A 22,186-nucleotide genomic window follows, 5' to 3' on the forward strand; every position below is an offset into this window, starting at 1 on the left:
ATCACCAACAGTGTCACCAGCAAAGCATCCCCACACCATCACACCTCCTTCTCCATGATTCATGGTGGGAACCACACATGCGGAGATCGGCTGTTCACCTCCTCCTCCATGCTTCACGGTGGGAACCACACATGCAGAGATTGGCTGTTCACCTCCTCCTCCATGCTTCACGGTGGGAACCACACATGCAGAGATTGGCCGTTCACCTCCTCCTCCATGCTTCACGGTGGGAACCACACATGCAGAGATCGGCCGTTCACCTCCTCTGCATCTCACTAAGACACGGCGGTTGGAACCAAAAATCTCAAGTTTAAAATATATTTTGATTTGTTTAACACTTTTTTGGTTACTACAGGATTCCATATGTGTTATTTCATAGTTGGGATGACTTCACTATTATTCTACAATGTAGAAAATAGTTTAAAAAATAAAGAAAAACCATTGAATGAGTAGGTGTGTTCACACTTTTGACTGGTACTCTATTTTAATCAAAATAAATGTGGTGTAGGTTAAGATATCTGAACATTTAAAGTTGATATAACTCGAAATGTGAAATGATAAGCTGCAAACATTTGTTTTCAGTGGATACACAAGTCCAGTACCTCACTCTGTAAAGAATCTGGATCCTTCTCTCTGCTCTGCACAGAATAACAATGAGCTGACGAGTTCAGATAGGAATGCCATTTGTAATCAGACGTCCAAGTCAAGGCACTGCCATTAAACAGAAGAACATAAATACCTTTCAATTTAATTATTTTCTAAAATATTTCAGTCGTAGTAGCCAAATTCAGTAGCATTGAAGTGAAGTTTTAGATGTTTCCGGATCAACGCCACAACTGCAGACAGACACCTGTTAGAAAGTATGTGAAAGGGTGGGATAAGATTACTCAAGGCCACTGCAGCACTTTGGGGGCGTTTACACAGGCAGCCCAATTCTTTTGACCAATCAGATCAGATCTGCAAAAGATCTAACCGTGTTGTGTAATGGTGAGAGGTTAGCATGTCTTGGGGCTATGATATTTGTGCGCCTGTAACTTTCTGACTCATAGCCAAGAAATCTGTAATGCATTTTGAAATTTTTGCAGAGGTCATAGTCACACAATTTTACATCTATCTAAGATGTTTGTTGCAGTATTTCTCAATGAAAAAATGTGCATGAAAACTATCCATCACTCTGTAAATGACAACAAACACTTAATTGAGGAATCCCATCCACTCCTACTAGGAGTACTACTGTTGACAAATCACCAATGAAGGGGCGTAGACTTCGGCTACCGAACTTCGACTTGCCTCAAGAAAACATTTTGTGTGCTTGTACAGCCGGAAAAAAACCTTCCCGAACACCAAAAAGAAGAAAAAATGTCACAAAATGTTGTCATTATATATGCGCAAACTGTTTCCACTGGGAAACATGTGACACTCCCTAACCCCAAACCCTACCTTCATTTTAAACCAATGAGGAAATTCAACATTAGTTCTCTGGTCAGTCACGTCCCATTAGTTTTTCCCAACCTCTTGGTACGGAGGAGGTGGCGGGTCATACACGTTGGCGTAGGGAGGAGCTTGTGTTGAAGGCAGCATGGGAGGAGCTTGTGTTGAAGGAAGCATGGGAGGAGCTTGTGTTGAAGGCAGCATGGGAGGAGCTTGTGTTGAAGGCAGCATGGGAGGAGCTTGTGTTGAAGGCAGCATGGGAGGAGCTTGTGTTGAAGGCAGCATGGGAGCAACTTCCTTGGAAGACAGCATGGGAGGAGTTCGAAGAATAGTTCCCATTTCCATGTTGGTTGCAAAGCTAAGTTAATAAACAGATCACTGGCCATTTTGAATCCCACCGTACCTTCTCCGCTGTGCAATCCGGTTTCCGAGCTGGTCACGGGTGCACCTCCGCCACGCACAAGGTACTAACCGATATCCTAATCGTCATCGATAAAAGATTGTACTGTGCAGCCGTCTTCATCGACCTGGCCAAGGCGTTTGACTCTGTCAATCATCGTATTCTTATCGGCAGACTCAACAGCCTTGGTGTCTCAAATGACTGCATTGCCTGGTTCACCAACTACTCCTCAGACAGAGTGTGTCAAATCGGAGGGCCTGTTGTCCGGTCCTCTGGCAGTCTCTATGGGGGTACCACAGGGTTCAATTCTCGGGCCTACTCTCTTCTCTGTATATATCAACGATGTCGCTCTTGCTGCGGGTGATTCCCTGATCCACCTCCACGCAGACGACACCATTCTGTATTCATCTGGCCCTTCTTTGAACACTGTGTTAACAAACCTTCAAACGAGCTTCAATGCCATAAAGCACTCCTTCCGTGGCCTCCAACTGCTCTTAAATGCTAGTAAAACTAAATGCATGCTTTCAATCGTTCACTGCCCTCACCCGCCCGCCTGACTAGCATCACTACTCTGGACGGTTCTGACTTAGAATAAGTGGACAACTACAAATACCTAGGTGTCTGGCTAGACTGAAAACGTTCCTTCCAGACTCATATTAAACGTCCCAAGTCAAACATTTAATCTAGAATCAGCTTTCTAATCCGCAACAAAGCCTCCTTCACTCACGCCGCCAAACATACCATAGTAAAACTGACTATCCTACCGATCCTCGACTTCAGCGATGTCATTTACAAAATAGCCTCCAACACTCTACTCAGCAAACTGGATGCAGTCTATCACAGTGCCATCCGTTTTGCCACCAAAGCCCCATATACCACCTACCACTGCGACCTGTATGCTCTAATCGGCTGGCCCTCGCTACATATTTGTCGCCAGACCCACTGGCTCCAGGTCATCTATAAGTCTATGCTAGGTAAAGCTCTGCCTTATCTCAGCTCACTGGTCACAATAACAACACCCACCCGCAGCATGTGCTCCAGCAGGTATATCTCACTGGTCATCCCCAAAGTCAACACCTCCTTTGGCCGCCTTTCCTACCAGTTCTCTGCTGCCAATGACTGGAACGAATTGCAAAAATCACTGAAGCTGGAGACTTATATTTCCCTCACTAACTTTAAACATCAGCTATCTGAGCAGCTAACTGACCACTGCAGCTGTACATAGTCCATCTGTAAATAGTCCACCCAATCTACCTACCTCCTCCCCATATTTGTTTTTATTTACTTTTCTGCTCTTTTGCACACCAGTATTTCTACCTACACATCATCATCTGCACATCTATCACTCCAGTGTTAATTTGCTAAATTATAATGACTTGCTACTATGGCCTATGTATTGCCTTACCTCCTCAAACCATTTGCACACACTGTATATAGACTTTATTCTTTTTTTTTGTATTGTGTTATTGACTGTACGCTTGTTAAAATTCCATGTGTAACTCTATGTTGTTGTTTGTGTCGCACTGCTTTGCTTTATCTTAGCCAGGTTGCAGTTATAAATGAGAACTTGTTCTCAACTGGCCTACCTGGTTAAATAAAGGTGAAATATATATATATACAGTGCCTTGCGAAAGTATTCGGCCCCCTTGAACTTTACGACCTTTTGCCACATTTCAGGCTTCAAACATAAAGATATAAAACTGTATTTTTTTTGTGAAGAATCAACAACAAGTGGGACACAATCATGAAGTGGAACAACATTTATTGGATATTTCAAACTTTTTTAACACCTGGATATGTTTATTTTTGAACCATTCCATTGTAGATTTTGCTTTATGTTTTGGATCATTGTCTTGTTGGAAGACAAATCTCCGTCCCAGTCTCAGGTCTTTTGCAGACTCCATCAGGTTTTCTTCCAGAATGGTCCTCTATTTGGCTCCATCCATCTTCCCATCAATTTTAACCATCTTCCCTGTCCCTGCTGAAGAAAAGCAGGCCCAAACCATGATGCTGCCACCACCATGTTTGACAGTGGCGATGGTGTGTTCAGGGTGATGAGCTGTGTTGCTTCTACGCCAAACATAATGTTTTGCATTGTTGCCAAAAAGTTCAATTTTGGTTTCATCTGACCAGAGCACCTTCTTCCACATGTTTGGTGTGTCTCCCAGGTGGCTTGTGGCAAACTTTAAACAACACTTTTTATGGATATCTTTAAGAAATGGCTTTCTTCTTGCCACTCTTCCATAAAGGCCAGATTTGTGCAATATACGACTGATTGTTGTCCTATGGACAGAGTCTCCCACCTCAGCTGTAGATCTCTGCAGTTCATCCAGAGTGATCATGGGCCTCTTGGCTGCATCTCTGATCAGTATTCTCCTTGTATGAGCTGAAAGTTTAGAGGGACGGCCAGGTCTTGGTAGATTTGCAGTGGTCTGATACTCCTTCCATTTCAATATTATCGCTTGCACAGTGCTCCTTGGGATGTTTAAAGCTTGGGAAATCTTTTTGTATCCAAATACGGCTTTAAACTTCTTCACAACAGTATCTCGGACCTGCCTGGTGTGTTCCATCTTCTTCATGATGCTCTCTGCGCTTTTAACGGACCTCTGAGACTATCACAGTCCAGGTGCATTTATACGGAGACTTGATTACACACAGGTGGATTGTATTTATCATCATTAGTCATTTAGGTCAACATTGGATCATTCAGAGATCCTCACTGAACTTCTGGAGAGAGTTTGCTGCACTGAAAGTAAAGGGGCTGAATAATTTTGCACGCCCAATTTTTCAGTTTTTGATTTGTTAAAAAAGTTTGAAATATCCAATAAATGTCGTTCCACTTCATGATTGTGTCCCACTTGTTGTTGATTCTTCACAAAAAAAATACAGTTTTATATCTTTATGTTTGAAGCCTGAAATGTGGCAAAAGGTCGCAAAGTTCAAGGGGGCCGAATACTTTCGCAAGGCACTGTATACGCATGTGTTTTTTTATTTTTATTTTACCTTTATTTAACCAGGCAAGTCAGTTAAAAACAAATTCTTATTTTCAATGACGGCCTCGGAACAGTAGGTTAACTGCCTGTTCAGTTTGTACCTTATCAGCTTGGGGGTTTGAACTTGCAACCTTCCGTTTGCTAGTCCAACACTCTAACCACTAGGCTACCCTGCCGCCCCATATTGCGAGGCACAACACTGTTGAACAGGATGATGGGAAATAACAAAGCAGCCCTGACAACCTCCACAAGAAACATGAAAACATTAACCCTTCATACACATCACTGAAAGACAACAAATGATTAACTGAATTAAACAGTAGAGTTTACAACTTTAGAAAATGAGACAAAGTATTTAGAAAATAAGTTTATTTGATGTTAGAGGAGTTACCAGACAGGAAAACGGGTGATTCACGTGGGTGATTGTTTGACAATGAAATGGGCCCCTTCCCTCGGGCACGTTACTTCCAGAACCCACAAACAAATTGTCTCACATTAACAGAAGTGCTCAGCCGTTACTAAGGCATATTGGGGTGCAACACATTGGCAGTCCAATGAAGGCAAACACCCAAACTGACCCCAACCCTAAACTTAACCCTCGTCTTAATTAAACCTGACCTAATTTAGTGCCTAATGAACATGACCCAGGAATGTTCCTAGTTCATTACGTGTTTCAATAGTTCAGTAATGGTACCGAGGAAGACCTATGAAGCCCAGGTGGATTCCATACTTACAATACAGAGAAATATGGCTTCCAGAATGGTTATTCAGCTGTCCCCATAGGAGAACCCTTTTTGGTTCCAGGTAGAACCCTTTTTGGTTCCAGGTAGAACCCTTTTCTGGTTCCCTTTTGTGGAAAGAGTTCTACACGGAACTCAAAAGGGTTCTTCTACCTGGAACAAAATAGGTTCTACCTGGAACCAAAAATAGTTCTTCAAAAGGTTCTCGTATGGGAGACGAAGTGACCTTTTTAGGTTCAACATAGCACCTTTTGTACAGAGGAATCAACCCAATGTAAAGGGAACCAGGCCCATATTCATAAAGCCTTTGAGAAGTAGAAGTACTGATCTAGGATCAAGGTCCCCCCCCATTGTCCATGTAACACCAACAACACATGTTATCTTATTTATAAGAAGGAGAAAAAAACAGATCCAAGATCAACCTTCCGTCTCTGAGAAGATTTATAAATATCAGCCCTGATTTCTTAATGAGTCGTCCCTCCTTTAACATTTGATTGATTTATTATTTATTTTTGGGGGTAAAACAACATGCCAGTCACTTCCTTCTTCAGTGGAAAACATGAAAATGCTCATCGAGGTCACGCAAAGACGTCGACTATGTCCAAAATGGCACCCTGTTCCCTATGTAGTGTACTACTTTTGTCCAGGGCCCATAGGGCACTATGTAGGGAATAGGGTACAATTTAGGATGCAGTTCTACATCTTAGTTTGACCACAGTAATCACTTCTGTGAAGGTGCAGTTTGGTTGTATTGTTCTACATTTAAACAGAGTAAAACCAAAGGGACTTTTTGAATAGTTGGAAGACCCTTGTTTGTCCCATCTACACTCTTGTGGTTTATTTTCTCACGACAAGCATTGCTTTCCATTCCTCTGAAACAAAGTACTGTGGTTTGGTCTTTTTTACAGCACTGATCTGCACGTACTGCGTATACCTGCATGTGAGGCACAACACTGTTGAACAGGATGATGGGCAATAACAAAGCAGCCCTGACAACCTCCACAAGAAACATGAAAACAAGAAACATGAAAACATGAAAACATTAACCCTTCATACACATCACTGAAAGAGCATCTGTGTGAACTGAGCATCTGTGTGCTCAGCCTTTACTAAGACATATTGGGGTGCAACACATTGGCAGTCCAATGAAGGCAAACGCTAAAACTGACCCCAACCTCAACCCTAACCTTAACCCCAACCCTAACTTTAACCCTAGCCTTAAACCCAACCCTGGTCCAGTTGTAACCAATGAGGAAATTCAATATGGGTTCGCAGGTCAGTCACGTCCCTCTAGTGTTTCCCATCGTACTGGTACGGAGGAGGTGGCTGGTAATAAGAGCTGGCATGAAGAGGAGCTTGTGTTGAAGACAGCATGGGATGAGCTTGTGTGGCAGGCAGCATGGGAGGAGCTTGAGGAGTAGTTGCCATTTCCATGTTGGGTGCGTTTCTATAGCTAAGATCCATGGTCACCTCAGCCGAGGAGGCTTTTTGGATTCTACGGGTCATTACCAACGCCAGAAGCATTACAATGGCCTGCAAGTAAGAGACAATTGAAATGGGTTTTATTTTCAACCTATAAGATATGGCTTGTATATTGTAAACAGATGTGTTGTTTAATACTGATTTTATTAAAAATCAAGCATATCTTCCCTTCCTCTCAATGAAGGCTGTTCTCTTTTTTTTCCCTGCCCAATGTAATTAAGAAGGCTAGTCATGGCCGTCAATAAAGTGTTTGGCTTGTGAGACCGCTTGGAAAGGCATCTTAATCAGCGAAGCTTCCTTAAAATATCAAGGTTGATAGGAGCAGAACAGTGACATTCCCTTTGTATCTATGTGTTGTAGGCAGACCTACATTATATTACCTTTGTATCTATGTGTTGTAGGCAGACCTACATTATATTACCTTTGTATCTATGTGTTGTAGGCAGACCTACATTATTTTAGCACTGCAGCTCCTGTTTTGGATGTGTGTAAAACCCCCTCCATAATGTAGGTGACGTGTGTAAAACCCCCTCCATAATGTAGGTGACGTGTGTAAAACCCCCTCCAGGATGTAGGTGACGTGTGTAAAACCCTCTCCATAATGTAGGCGACGTGTGTAAAACCCCCTCCATAATGTAGGTGACGTGTGTAAAACCCCCTCCAGGATGTAGGCGACGTGTGTAAAACCCCCTCCAGGATGTAGGCGACGTGTGTAAAACCCCCTCCAGGATGTGGACTACATGTGTCAATGCCCATCATGAAACGACAGTTGAACATCTTGGTGAATACCTGTGAACCTCGTATTTAGAAGTTATTTTTCTTGTAACAATTGTTTATTTTCATATTTATTTTTAAATTTATTTTGTATCCAAAAACCCTTACCCTAGGCCTAGGTAACAAAGGTTCAACAGCATTACGTCATGTCTTATTTTATGATGTCATTAGGCTACATTTTACATGTATTTGTTGTTGTTGAAGAAACAAACAGATTGCTTGTTTTTTGTAGAATTTGATTTAAACCTAACTTATTAGAATGATTCAACATCCTGGTTTTATGGTGAGAACGTACATGCATACAATGCAACTTCTGGAGAAGTGTGAATGCGATCTGTAACATGGTGGCAGGGACTGGGAGGCTAGTCAGGATTGAGGGAAAGATGAACGGAGCAAAGTTTTGTATTTTTTTTAAGTAGACAAGTCAGTTAAGAACAAATTCTTATTTTCAATGACGGCCTACCCCAGCCAAACCCTAATCCGGACGACGCTGGGTCAAATGTGCGCCGCTATATGGGGAAACCAATCACGTCTGGTTGTGATACAGCCTGGAATCGAACCAGGGTCTGTAGTGCCACCTCTAGCACTCATGCAGTGCATAGGACTGCTGTGCCACTCGGGAGCCGCCCCCCACAAAAAAAAAAAGAAGCACAGAGAGATCCTTGATAAAAACCTTGTCCAGAGCTCTCAGGACCTCAGACTGGTTGTGCTATTCTACTCACCGTAACGACCACGTAGAAAATACAGGTGTTCCTCACAATATTCATGTCCATGTAAATCTTCACAATTAGATCCATACAAGGCTGAAATAATACCAACAAAGGAATTACACAAGGAATAATAACACCAACAGCTCTATGTTATGTTTAGCTATTAAATTAGACTAACTAGACTACTGTACGTATAGGAAAACCAACACTCACTTGTTTGTAAACAAAGCCATGCTGTATACAGGGAGAAAATACACAAATTTCAGTGTTCAGTCCATACAAGTATACAGTGAATGTACAGACAGCCCCAGTGTAATTTCTGTACATGTAAGACCCAGTCTGACCTCAGTAAAAACACAGGACCCTTGTCGGAGAGGATAGCATGTACACGAGGAGGGGACAGGAGAACCCCAATCTTTATACCCATGGAACAATCCACAGCATTCACCCTGTTCAGAGTTTTAAGAAGAGTGAAACAAGAAACAAGACGAACGGCAAGGCAATTCAAATTTAATTCAATATTTAACAGAATTATTTGAAAAGTACTTTCGGGACAACCTATCAGTTTTTCTGATTGTTTGTTGTTGTTGTTGTTGTTGTTGTTGATTAAAGTGAAACATTTAATGACATGGGTGTGGAAGGTTTCTTAAGATCTAGTTTAGACCAGTTTAACTGATCATAAAAAAACACATCCTGTTAGATAATAACTTACAGTGGTTTGCAGTTCCGTCAGTCCTGGTACCACATCCTGTTAGATAATAACTTACAGTGGTTTGCAGTTCCGTCAGTCCTGGTACCACATCTCTTCCATTTGTGTGCAACGGGATGTACCCTTCATACCAGGCTTTGATCATATTTGGAAGCTGGGGGGGGGGGGGGGGGGATTGGACACAGAATTAATTAAATACCAACGTTGTTTTTAAACATTTGTTTAATTACATTTTTATGGACTTGAACCTGTAATTCTGTCCTACCTGTGGTGGAAGGTAGTAGGTCAGAAACACCAGTCCAAAGCATCGCAGACAAGATCCAACTGAATACTGCATCACCCCATGAGTAAAGAAAACAATAAACATTATATATTTTGGGGCAGTACACTGTACCCCATGATGTACTTGACTTGGTCTTAGTTGAACGGGTCAAATAATAAGTATTTCACTTGTTGATTATACCAATGAGATTTTGGCTTTAATACAGGGGATATCTGGGATTGAGCCATCGGTTTTTGGACTTTTAAATTAACACTATGTAGCTATTTATTATTGAAGAATATAACTTATAAAGCCTCAGGAGCTCAGTTCAACCATCTTCCAGGTTTGAGAGTGGTTACATTTTTCAAGCCCCATCCCTCAGCGGTTTACAAAATAGCATCAGGATGATGGCAATGTTTGAATCCCAGATTGCCCCTTTAAGAACTGAGCGTACCGTGATCAGGAAGTTCTTGTTCTTCTTACGAGCTCCATGCAGACCCGTGATGCCAAGGAGAAAGGAGACCACACCTGCTGTGAAGATAGTCCATCTGACAGGAGACAGGCGTTCATCTAGGTCCTTCAACATTAACACACACCCATCAGACTGGAGACAGACATTCATCTAGGTCCTTCAACATTAACACACACCCATCAGACTGGAGACAGACATTCATCTAGGTCCTTCAACATTAACACACACCCATCAGACTGGAGACAGACGTTCATCTAGGTCCTTCAACATTAACACACACCCATCAGACAGGAGACAGACGTTCATCTAGGTCCTTCAACATTAACACACCCATCAGACTGGAGACAGACGTTCATCTGGTCCTTCACCATTAACACACACCCATCAGACTGGAGACAGACATTCATCTAGGTCCTTCAACATTAACACACACCCATCAGACTGGAGACAGATATTCATCTAGGTCCTTCAACATTAACACACAGTGAAATCAACACTTTAGTAGTAGTAGTTTGTTCCAATGCAGTTACTACAAGTGGAAAATAACAGGTTAGAAAATGTTACTCACATTTTCTCTGCTCCTGTAATACTTCCAAGGGGTGACAATGAAACTCATGCCACCAATCTGAAGAAAAATACATTTAGGGAGAAAAACGATAATAAAATTAATATATTCATAATATTGGACACCATTTTTTAGATGTATTAAAAATAGTTTCCGTTATTGATAGATTAAAAATAAATCCAACACAGTAACATAATATTTAAGTGTTGCGTTACCACTTGTAGGATTGTGAAGAAAATCAGCCAGCCTCTAATAGAGCAGGAACAACACATGTTGCAGCTCTGGTCTCACCTCTGACTCGGTCTCTGAGAGAATGTGCATTGAAGGAAGAACTCTGGGTTTTATGTCATTTCCTGTAACCGACAAGTGTCTTGACAGTGATTTTACAGAGTTCCTCTTAGACATCAGGTTGGTGTTCATTGGTACACATATATAATGCACATATAAAAAATAAAAACCTAAGTGTTTCTTATTGGACAGGTTCAGTTAGTCCCTCCCAGTTTGTTATCTGTCTTCAGTTTGGTGCCTAACGAATACAACCCAGGTCTGATCTAGGATCAGATCTCCCCCCAGCGGCCATGTAATCTGATCTAGGATCAGATCTCCCCCCCACCGTCCATGTAATCTGATCTAGGATCAGATCTCCCCCCACCGGCCATGTAATCTGATTTAGGATCAGATCTCCCCCCACCGTCCATGTAATCTGATCTATTACGTAACTGAACCTAGATCTATTACGTAACTCAGCCCTCCTTCTGAGGTTTTAAGACTGGATTTCTTAATGAGTCAAAGTTGTTCTCTGAAGAGGCGGGCTGGAGGCGGGGATGCAAATGAGGAAACCAATTGAGTTGGTGGTACCACGTGTTGCTGCTTTAGGCAGTGTTGGCGTCCCTCTTCCCAATCTGGCAGTACAGGGTCATGGTGAAGGCCATTCCAAAGAGCTGAAACACAAAACAGGTGCGTCACAACCCATTCACTACCAGGCTATAGCCCGGTCCCACATCAGTTTGTGGTGTCTAGCCTGGTTCCAGATCCATTTGTACAGTCTTGCCAACAGGTTGCTAATTGGCAATGACAAACAGCCATCGGCGTTGCCAAGAAGGTGCTAACAGATCTGAGACCAGGATACAGTCACTAAGTACTGAACAGTGACAGAGTGAATTGCACATATCCATCTTAATGCCAATGAGAACAGCCATAAAGTAAGAGTTAGTGAAGATGAAACAGACCAGTACTGAACAGTGACTGGAACAATACAAATGTATTCCATTTATATGACCGGTATAGTACATTATATAATGTATTAATAGAGGCTTTGTTATACATACATAATATAATGTATTAATAGAGGCGTTGTTATACATAATATAATGTATTAATAGAGGCTTTGTTATGCATAATATAATGTATTAATAGAGGCTTTGTTATGTATAATATAATGTATTGAGGCTTTGTTATACATAATATAATGTATTAATAGAGGCTTTGTTATACATTATATAATGTATTAATAGAGGCGTTGTTATACATACATAATATAGTGTATTAATAGAGGCTTTGTTATAGAGATTGGATTCTTACCGTCAAGACTGCCATACTAAAAGGAGACGTGATGAAGAAAGTGATGAAGAAAGTCATAAACTTGGCACAAGGCTGCAGAGGACAAAGCAAACAGTCAACACTAGTTAACACCAGGTCAAGGTGACTGTACGAAGACGCTGCTTTGCGGTTCGTGGTTGTATCATCCTGGAACCCTCTATGGTTTCATGTGGCTGTAGATCAGTTCCCTGTACAGGTTCTGTTTATAGGACTTTGATGTACAGTACTGGAATGTAGTGTGATGGTAGTGGTAATGTAATGTAGTGTTAGTGTAATGTAGTGTTAGTGTACGTAGTGGTACTGTAAAGTAGTGGTTGTGTATGGGCAGTGGTACTGTAAAGTAGTGGCTGTGTATGGGTAGTGGTACTGTAAAGTAGTGGCTGTGTACGGGTAGTGGTACTGTAAAGTAGAGGTTGTGTACGGGTAGTGGTACTGTAAAGTAGTGGTTGTGTATGGGCAGTGGTACTGTAAAGTAGTGGCAGTGTACGGGTAGTGGGACTGTAAAGTAGTGGTAGTGTACGGGTAGTGCTACTGTAAAGTAGTGGCTGTGTACGGGTAGTGGTACTGTAAAGTAGTGGTAATATAGCGGTAATGCAGTATATAGCGGTAGTGGCAGAGTATGGGTAGTGGTAGTGTAAAGTAGTGGTAATATAGCGGTAATGCAGTATATAGCGGTAGTGGCAGTGTAATGTACGTTCATTGATTTGTTTTCTTTATACCATGTAAATCCATCTTCCTTGAAAACCGTCTTCTAAATAGTATTTTATTAATAATAAGTGATTCTCTGCTTACCTTTGAGTACCCTTTGCGTCCTTTTGCAATTTTGCACAACTCAGTGTGGTCAACGCTGGGGTCAGGAGTTAGCCTTTCCTCCTGTCGACAAAATGATCCAATAACATTTGTAGCCGATTGAATTAGAACAATTAATCTGGACCCAACTAAACAAACCAATAATTATTGAGCCAGGAAGAGGCAATTTACAATTTACTGAAACTAATTGTATTGATTTTTTTCCTAATAATAATGTAAAATTAACATCTGTAGAGAAAGACTCATGTGAAGGCCAAATTACAGAAGAGGAACTTATTGATGCAATTAAAGCCTTTAAGGCTGGGAAAACTCCAGGGCTGGATGGCATACCAGTGGAAGTATACAAAGGAAACTCCAGGGCTGGAGTATATCAACTTACTTTGATATACTCAGAGGACCGTTATTAGCATGTTTTAACCACTCCGATATAAATGGTAGATTATCAGACACGCAACAAGAAGGTCTGATATCATTATTACTGAAACAGGACCCAAATGGTATATATAAAGATCCAGTCCATTGAAAACATTAGATGCCTCTTACACTTCAGTGTTGTGATGCAAAATGCTTGGTGCATAGAATTAACAAGTATTGTCAGATATTATTCATCCTAATCAGACAGGTTTTTTACATGGACGATACATTGGAGATAATACAAGACAAGTACTGGAAACAATAGAATACTATGAAATATCGAGGACACCAGGCCTAGTTTTCACAGCTGATTTTGAAAAGGCTTTTGATAAAGTACGACTGGAGTTTATATATATATATATAAATGCCTAGAATATTTCAATTTTGGGGAATCTCTTATAAAATGGGTTAAGGTTATGTATAGTAACCCATGGTGTAAAATAGTAAATAATGGCTACATCTCAGAAAGGTTTGAACTGTCTAGAGGAGTAAAACAAGGTTGTCCACTATCGGCATATCTTTTTATTATTGCCATCGAAATGTTAGTTGTTAAAAATCAGATCAAACAATAATATTAAGGGATTAGAAATCCGTGGCTTAAAAAGTAAGGTATCATTGTACGCTGATGATTCATGTTTTCTTTTAAAACCACAATTAGAATCTCTCCACGGCCTCATAGAGGATCTAGATACTTTTGCTGTCCTCTCTGGATTAAAACCAAATTATGATAAGTGTACTATATCACATATTGGATCACTAAAAAAATTCACATTTTACAGTACCGTCTAGTTTACCAATTAAATGGTCTGACGGAGATGTGGACATACTCGGTATATATTTTTATAGAAAGTTAGAAAAATAGATAAGATCTTGCTACCATGGAAAGGAAAATACCTGTCTATTTGTGGAAAAATCATCCCGATTAACTCGTTAGTCATATCACAGTTGACCTATTTGCTTATAGTTTTTCCTACACCTAGTGACCTGCTTTTTAAATTATATGAACAAACAATATTACATTTTATATGGAATGGCGAGCCAGACAAAATGAAAAGGGCCTCTTTATATAACAAATCTGAATTTGGAGGGCAGAAATGATTAAATATTAAAGCATTAGACCTCTCACTAAAGGCGTTGGTTCAACATAATTTCATTGACATGTGGAAACAACGCTGATTCAACCAGTGAGGGTTTCCTCCTTACGTTCTTCTCTCCGACAGCTCCCAGGATTCCGGCGATGAACAGGAGGATGAAGATGTGGAGCAGCCCGATGAAGAACTGAAACAAACAAACGCTCACATGATATGCCCACCACATGTTATTTGTCCAGTTAGTCCCATTGAGGCCAGGGAACAGTTACCTGGATTTAACATATCAGATTAAAATGTTAGAATTGGAATTTTCAAAACTGAAATGATACTCTGATCCTTCATAAAAGGATTTGGAAAACCAATATCAACTTAAAAAAAAAAAAAATCATCAGGATTCAAATGTAGTGAAATAATATTTACACATATTGTGTTACAGCCTGAATTCAAAATGGATTAAATAGATCCCCACACATTTATGCACAATACGGCATAATGGTGTCACGTTCTGACCTTTATTTCCTTTGTTGTGTATTTATTTAGTATGGTCAGGGCGTGAGTTGGGTGGGCGGTCTATGTTTGTTTTTCTATGTTTTGGGTTATTTCTATGTTTCGGCCTAGTATGGTTCTCAATCAGAGGCAGGTGTCATTAGTTGTCTCTGATTGAGAATCATACTTAGGTAGCCTGGGTTTCACTGTGTGTTTGTGGGTGATTGTTCCTGTCTCTGTGTTTTGCACCAGATAGGGCTGTTTTTGGTTTTCCACGTTTATTGTTTTGTAGTGTTCATGTTTATCTGTTTTTATTAAACATGAATCACTATAACCACGCTGCGTTTTGGTCCGCCTCTACTTCACCACAGGAAAACCCTTACAAATGGCAAAGTTAAAAAAAATCAAATTTTTGCACATTTGCACATTTATTGAAAATTAAATACAGAAATCCCATTTTAAAAAAGGATCCATCCCCTCCCGTCAATGTATACTTTCTGAAGGCACCTTATAAGGGATTTGCAGCCTCCATTTTAAATTTTACTTATTTTAGTGAATGTAGTTTACTCATCTCTGTGTCCCTGTAATAGTGAAGTAGTACCCCAAGCTGTCAATTAGATGGTGAGGTGTGGACCAGTTCAAAGCACTGAAAATCTGGATTCTGTGATCTTGATATGTTGCCATCTGGATCAGATTGATCCAATTATTTTCTGGAGGGGAAAAAATGGCTGAAAAACAGCCAGATGGATCTGATCCTGGATAGCAGAAAAGACGATTACAGATTCTGGATTATTCTGATCAAGTTTAAAAATAGTGAAAAACGCCATAGAAGTCTATTCCCATAGGTGACCTGGGAAACCATTATATTCACCCAAAAGCCTTCTTATACTTGTAACTGTCACTCTTGCAAAAGTGACACCATCTCTGACATGTATAAACAAGTTAAATACATGATTGTGTGAAGGTACAGTGCCGTTACTTTTTCCACATGGTTACATCTACATACAACACCCCATAATGGCAAAAAGAAAACAGGTTTAGAATTCTTTGCTCATTTATAAAAAACAACAACTCTAATCTTATTTACATATGTATTCAGACCCTTTGCTATGAGCTCAGTTACATCCTGTTTCTATTTATCATCCTTGAGATGTTTCTACAACTTGTGGTAAACCTGTGGTAAATTCAATTGATTGGACATGATTTGGAAAGGAACACACCTGTCTATATAAGGTCCCACGGTTGACAGTCCATGTCAGAGCAATAACCAATCCATGAGGTTGAAGGACCTTCCAGAATGACAACAATCTCTGCAGCACTCCACCAACCAGGCCTTTATAGTAGAGTGTCCAGAAGGAAGCCACTCGTCAGTAAAAGGCACATGACAGCCTGCTTGGAGTTTGCTAACAGGCACCTAAAGACTCTCAGACCATGAGAAACATTATTGTCTGATGAACCCAAGTTTGACCACTTTGGCCTGAATGCCAAGAGTCACGTCTGGAGGAAATCTGGCACCATCCTTACGGTGAAGCATGGTGGTGGCAGCATCATGCTGTGGGGATGTTTTTCAGCGGTAGGGACTGGGAGACTAGTCAGGACCGAGGGAAAGATGAACGGAGCAAAGTACAGAGAGATCCTTGAATAAAACCTGCTCCAGAGCGCCCCTGACCTCAGACTGGGGTGAAGGTTCACCCTCCAACAGGACAACAGCCCTAAGCACACAGCCAAGACAACGTAGGAGTAGCTTCCGGACAAGTCTCTGAATGTCCTTGAGTGGTCCCTGGAGAGACCTAAAAATAGCTGAGCTGCAACACTCCCCATCCAACCTAACAGATATTGCGGGGATCTGCTTCAACAAAGTCCTGGGTAAAGGGTCTGAAGACTTATGTAACTGATTTATATTTATTTTTCACAATTGCAAAAATGTCTAACCTGGCTTGGTCATTATGGGGTATTGTGATGTCATTATGGGGTAGTGTGAGGTCATTATGGGGTAGTGTGATGTCATTATGGGGTATTGTGATGTCATTATGGGGTATTGTGATGTCATTATGGGGTATTGTGATGTCATTATGGGGTATTGTGATGTCATTATGGGGTATTGTGATGTCATTATGGGGTATTGTGATGTCATTATGGGGTAGTGTGATGTCATTATGGGGTATTGTGATGTCATTATGGGGTAGTGTGATGTCATTATGGGGTATTGTGATGTCATTATGGGGTAGTGTGATGTCATTATGGGGTATTGTGATGTCATTATGGGGTAGTGTGATGTCATTATGGGGTATTGTGATGTCATTATGGGGTATTGTGATGTCATTATGGGGTAGTGTGATGTCATTATGGGGTAGTGTGATGTCATTATGGGGTAGTGTGATGTCATTATGGGGTATTGTGATGTCATTATGGGGTATTGTGATGTCATTATGGGGTAGTGTGATGTCATTGTGGGGTAGTGTGATGTCATTATGGGGTATTGTGATGTCATTATGGGGTAGTGTGTAGATTGAGGGGGGAAAAAGTTCATATATTTCTGAATAAGGCTGTAACATGAAATGTGGAAAAAGTCAAGAGGTCTGAATACTTTTCGAATGCACTGCATATGAAGAGACTGGTTTGGTTAGAACCTAGAACCGCTTCAGCGGTTGGCTATTGGGACAGCATTATCCTGGGCAGTGTACAATGTAACATTTTAAATGTGAGGGTTGGCTATTGTAAGGGAGTGTGTGTTTCCCCTCACCAGAATGAGCATGCATCGGTTTTCCTTAATGGCTCCACAGCAGCCCAGGAAGCCCAGTACCATGATGATGACGCCAACAGCTATCAGCAGGTCTACAAACGGCAATGCCTCATCCATTATCTGAGGGAGGGGGACAGACAGTTACTCAGTCATTTTACATGTAGATAGATATGTGCTGAATAGGTGTATATGACTGGATGCATTTGTTTCAAGGTGTTATTTTTTACTGTGTAAAGAGGGCTTTTGATGGTGTTGTCATTAATTTAGTGTCACACTGGATATTTCCTTACCACGTTTCCATTCTTGCTCACTTTGAAGTAGATGGAGACACCAAGAATGACGCAGCCACCGATCTGGAAAACAAAATGAGATGACATGAGCATTTTATCTAGAATCAACTTCAGAAAGTAGTGCGTTTCAATGTCACTGGGATTGAATGAACAGGTCTTGTTGTTGTTGTCAACTCAACTTCAATGTGGATTCATTTTGTGATTCACAACACACTAGCTACATCTGGTGGCAACTCTGAGGAACTACAGTTGAACCACCATCACAATAGAGGAGATACAGCATCATCCAGCCCCCACATGAGGATATCTTTCCTGGGTTAACAGTGGACTCTAGACCACATGGGAGAATCTCAATTGCATTAACTTGATTCCTCAGATCCTCTCCTCTTAAATCCAGTGGGGAGAGGATGCGAAGAATCCAGGAAATGAAATAGAGATTCTCCCGTGGTGTCAGAACTGATAGTGACAGGTTACATACATTGAATATTTGATTGAAAAAAAAATAGCTGGTCAACCCAACGACTCCAGAAGCCATCGATGAATGATTTGTTTGAAAGCATTCCATACTCACAGTATGGGCCTGTGGACATGTAGACATGGGGTTAAATGTCAAGGCTATATGAATGAATGCTCATTATTTAGGGAGATTACAACGTATACCCACGTTTTTATGTTGAAGACGTTCTGCGATGACTGGACTATGAATTTGACGATTATTTTGGCTTTCAAAAAGTTGAAAGATTCCGTTCAAGGTTTTTATTTTTTTTTTAAGATTCTGATTGAGATTAACTCTAAATATGAGTCCCCACATCCACACAGCCACCCCTTGTGGCCTGGAGTGGCATACCCATGCAGTAAAGATTGTGACATCCTGACTTGCATCTCGTCATTCCACAACCGTGCATCCAGTGACTCAAAAACACAGAAACCAGAAAACCTCAACACTTAAGCTAAATGCAATGAGAGCTGTTTCCAAAGTAAACACTGGGGTATAGTCTTCGACAAGAGAGCTACTGTATAGTGTAATTTCAGCAAACAATGGCAATTTTTCATGTTGTAAAAAGTTTAGCTATGGAGTGCACTAACGAATACGACCCCTGCAACTGAGAAGGCTTGTTAAACTATCATCGCAAAGACAACACCTTCCAGAGTCAGAGTTAATGGCTTAATGAAAGTTAGTCATATGATGATCACACATTGTTACCATAGACATTTGAATGTTATCTAATTTCCATAGCAGACATGTAAATAGCTTTTAAATGGATTACTATGTGTACTAGGCTACTAGTTGATCACTAAACAAACAAACATCACTATACCACACACACACACACACACACACACACACACACACACACACACACACACACACACGATTAAAAACCTACATCAAACCAATGGAGAACACTATAGTTAAAGTAAAGAATGCAGGTTAATAGGACTCACCCAGAACAGTTGAATGAAGAGGAAGAGCGACTTCTTGATATGCTTATTCACAGCCATCTTCTAACCTTCCAACAGACAGGAAAGATGTGATATGACAGACCAATGTTAAGTTAATCCCTATTCCTCTGTTCCAGACCCACCCTGGTGTTGCAGGTATGAGAGAGGGTTCTTTCACAAGCTCATATTTAAAAGCTGTGGGTGTGGTTACTGACTACTTAGTCCAGGCTCCAACAGTCTCCTACCAGTCCCCTCCCTCTAGCTCATATTTAAAAGCTGTGGGTGTGGTTACTGACTACTCAGTCCAGTCCAGGCACCAACAGTCTCCTACCAGTCCCCTCCCTCAAGCCCGTATTTAAAAGCTGTGGGTGTGGTTACTGACTACTTAGTCCAGGCTCCAACAGTCTCCTACCAGTCCCCTCCCTCTAGCTCATATTTAAAAGCTGTGGGTGTGGTTACTGACTACTCAGTCCAGTCCAGGCACCAACAGTCTCCTACCAGTCCCCTCCATCTAGCTCGTATTTAAAAGCTGTGGGTGTGGTTACTGACTACTCAGTCCAGTCCAGGCTACAACAGTCTCCTACCAGTCCCCTCCCTCTAGCTCATATTTAAAAGCTGTGGGTGTGGTTACTGACTACTCAGTCCAGTCCAGGCACCAACAGTCTCCTACCAGTCCCCTCCATCTAGCTCGTATTTAAAAGCTGTGGGTGTGGTTACCGACTACTCAGTCCAGTCCAGGCTACAACAGTCTCCTGCATAAAGACCCCACAGCAAACACCCTCCTCTGAAAACTGACCCTCAGTCTTCTAAACAGTGAAACCCCAGAGCAAACATCCTCCTCTGTTTGTAGTTAAATAAAGTCAGACGAGTTCAAGTTTGAGCAGTTCTGACTCTCGCTTGAGAAGGAACATTTATTCAGACCACAGGGTAAAATAGTGGCAGACTGACCGCCAAAACATAGACTATGCAAACTACAACACCACCAGCTAATGTTTGTAATGAATGTTTTTACTATTTTTGTACATAATGTTGTCGCTACCGTCTCTTAAGACCGAAAATAACTTCTAGACATCAGGACTGCGATTACTCACCATGGACTAGCAGAATCCTTTTTCTTCTTTCACGACGATATATGGCTCCCTCGGGAACAGGCCCCGACACCAGTGGTCTGCGCTAAGAGGAGGCATAGAAAGGGAGGCCGGAGGGCGGACTGCCTTCTGAGGAGTAGGAGGTGATCGAATAACCCCCCACTCCCTTCAATTCTGCTAGCAAACATGCAATCTTTGGACAATAAAATGGACGAGCTATTGGGAAGATTAAACTACCAACGGGACATTAAAAACTGTAACATCTTATGCTTCACGGAGTCGTGGCGGAGTCGTCACGGAGTCGTGGTGAACGACGACAATATCTACATACAGCTGGCTGGTTATACGATGTACCGGCAGGATAGAACAGCGGCGTCTGGTAAGACAAGGGGCGGTGGTCTACAGTATATCACAAAAGTGACTACACCCCTCACATTTTTGTAAACATTTGAGTATATATTTTCATGTGACAACACTGAAATGACACTTTGCTACAATGTAAAGTAGTGAGTGTGCAGCTTGTATAACAGTGTACATTTGCTGTCCCCTCAAAATAACTCAACACACAGCCATTAATGTGTAAACCGCTGGCAACAAAAGTGAGTACACCCCTAAGTGAAAATGTCCAAATTGGGCCCAATTAGCCATTTTCCCTCCCCGGTGTCATGTGACTCGTTAGTGTTACAAGGTCTCAGGTGTGAATGGGGAGCAGGTGTGTTAAATTTGGTGTCATTGCTCTCACACTCCCTCATACTGACTGGTCACTGGAAGTTCAACATGGCACCTCATGGCAAAGAACTCTCTGAGGATCTGAAAAAAAGAATTTATGCTCTACATAAAGGTGGCCTGGACTAGAAGAAGATTGCAAAGACCCTGAAACTGAGCTGCAGCACGGTGGCCAAGACCATACAGCGGTTTAACTGGACAGGTTCTACTCAGAACAGGCCTCGCCATGGTCGACCAAAGAAGTTGAGTGCACTTACTCAGCGTCATATCCAGAGGTTGTCTTTGGGAATTAGATGTATGAGTGCTGCCAGCATTGCTGCAGAGGTTGAAGGGGTGGGGGGTCAGCCTGTCAGTGCTCAGACCATACGCCGTACACTGCATCAAATTGGTCTGCATGGCTGTCGTCCCAGAAGGAAGCCTCTTCTAAAGATGATGCACAAGAAAGCCCGCAAACAGTTTGCTGAAGACAAGCAGACTAAGGACATGGATTACTGGAACCATGTCCTGTGGTCTGATGAGACCAAGATAAACTTATTTGTTTCAGATGGTGTCAAGTGTGTGTGGCGGCAACCAGGTGAGGAGTACAAAGACAAGTTTGTCTTGCCTACAGTCAAGCATGGTGGTGGGAGTGTCATGGTCTGGGGCTGCATGAGTGCTGCCGGCACTGGGGAACTACAGTTCATTGAGGGAACCATGAAGGCCAACATGCACTGTGACATATAGATCATGCAGAGCATGATCCCCTCCCTTCGGAGACTGGGCCGCTGGGCAGTATTCCAACATAATAACGACCCCAAACACACCTCATCTGTGGGGCATCCTCAAACGGAAGGTGGAGGAGTGCAAGGTCTCTAACATCCACAAGCTCCGTGATGTCTTCGTGGAGGAGTGGAAGAGGACTCCAGTGGCAACCTGTGAAGCTCTGGTGAACTCCATGCCCAAGAGGGTCAAGGCAGTT

The 22,186-nt window shown here is 41.7% G+C and overlaps 2 protein-coding genes across 4 annotated transcripts; both read right to left on the bottom strand.

Annotated features, from left to right (window-relative positions):
- Positions 1–5,200: 5,200 nt before the first annotated feature.
- LOC118942827 (tetraspanin-8-like) lies at positions 5,201–10,917 on the bottom strand. 3 transcript variants are annotated; one of them, XM_036956600.1, is made up of 9 exons: positions 10,754–10,917; positions 10,542–10,598; positions 9,956–10,078; positions 9,505–9,570; positions 9,298–9,393; positions 8,875–8,979; positions 8,744–8,764; positions 8,543–8,623; positions 5,201–7,097 (listed from the first exon to the last, which is right to left on the bottom strand). In XM_036956600.1, the coding sequence occupies exons 1-9, from the start codon at positions 10,808–10,810 to the stop codon at positions 6,855–6,857; spliced, it is 849 nt and encodes a 282-aa protein (XP_036812495.1). In that variant the 5' UTR covers positions 10,811–10,917; the 3' UTR covers positions 5,201–6,854. The 3 variants fall into 3 exon arrangements, with proteins under 3 accessions (XP_036812495.1, XP_036812496.1, XP_036812497.1); XM_036956601.1 differs by lacking the exon at positions 8,875–8,979; XM_036956602.1 differs by lacking the exons at positions 8,875–8,979; positions 9,298–9,393; positions 9,505–9,570 and having other exon boundaries at positions 10,754–10,890.
- A 1,271-nt stretch (positions 10,918–12,188) lies between these two features.
- LOC118942828 (tetraspanin-8-like) lies at positions 12,189–20,162 on the bottom strand. The gene is made up of 5 exons (XM_036956606.1): positions 19,418–20,162; positions 17,972–18,034; positions 17,682–17,801; positions 14,565–14,639; positions 12,189–13,010 (listed from the first exon to the last, which is right to left on the bottom strand). Exons 1-5 carry the CDS (start codon positions 19,472–19,474, stop codon positions 12,834–12,836), a joined length of 492 nt encoding a protein of 163 aa, XP_036812501.1. The 5' UTR covers positions 19,475–20,162; the 3' UTR covers positions 12,189–12,833.
- Positions 20,163–22,186: the final 2,024 nt, after the last annotated feature.

The sequence above is a fragment of the Oncorhynchus mykiss genome, chromosome 21 (assembly GCF_013265735.2).
Source record: "Oncorhynchus mykiss isolate Arlee chromosome 21, USDA_OmykA_1.1, whole genome shotgun sequence".
NCBI classification, from domain to species: domain Eukaryota; kingdom Metazoa; phylum Chordata; class Actinopteri; order Salmoniformes; family Salmonidae; genus Oncorhynchus; species Oncorhynchus mykiss.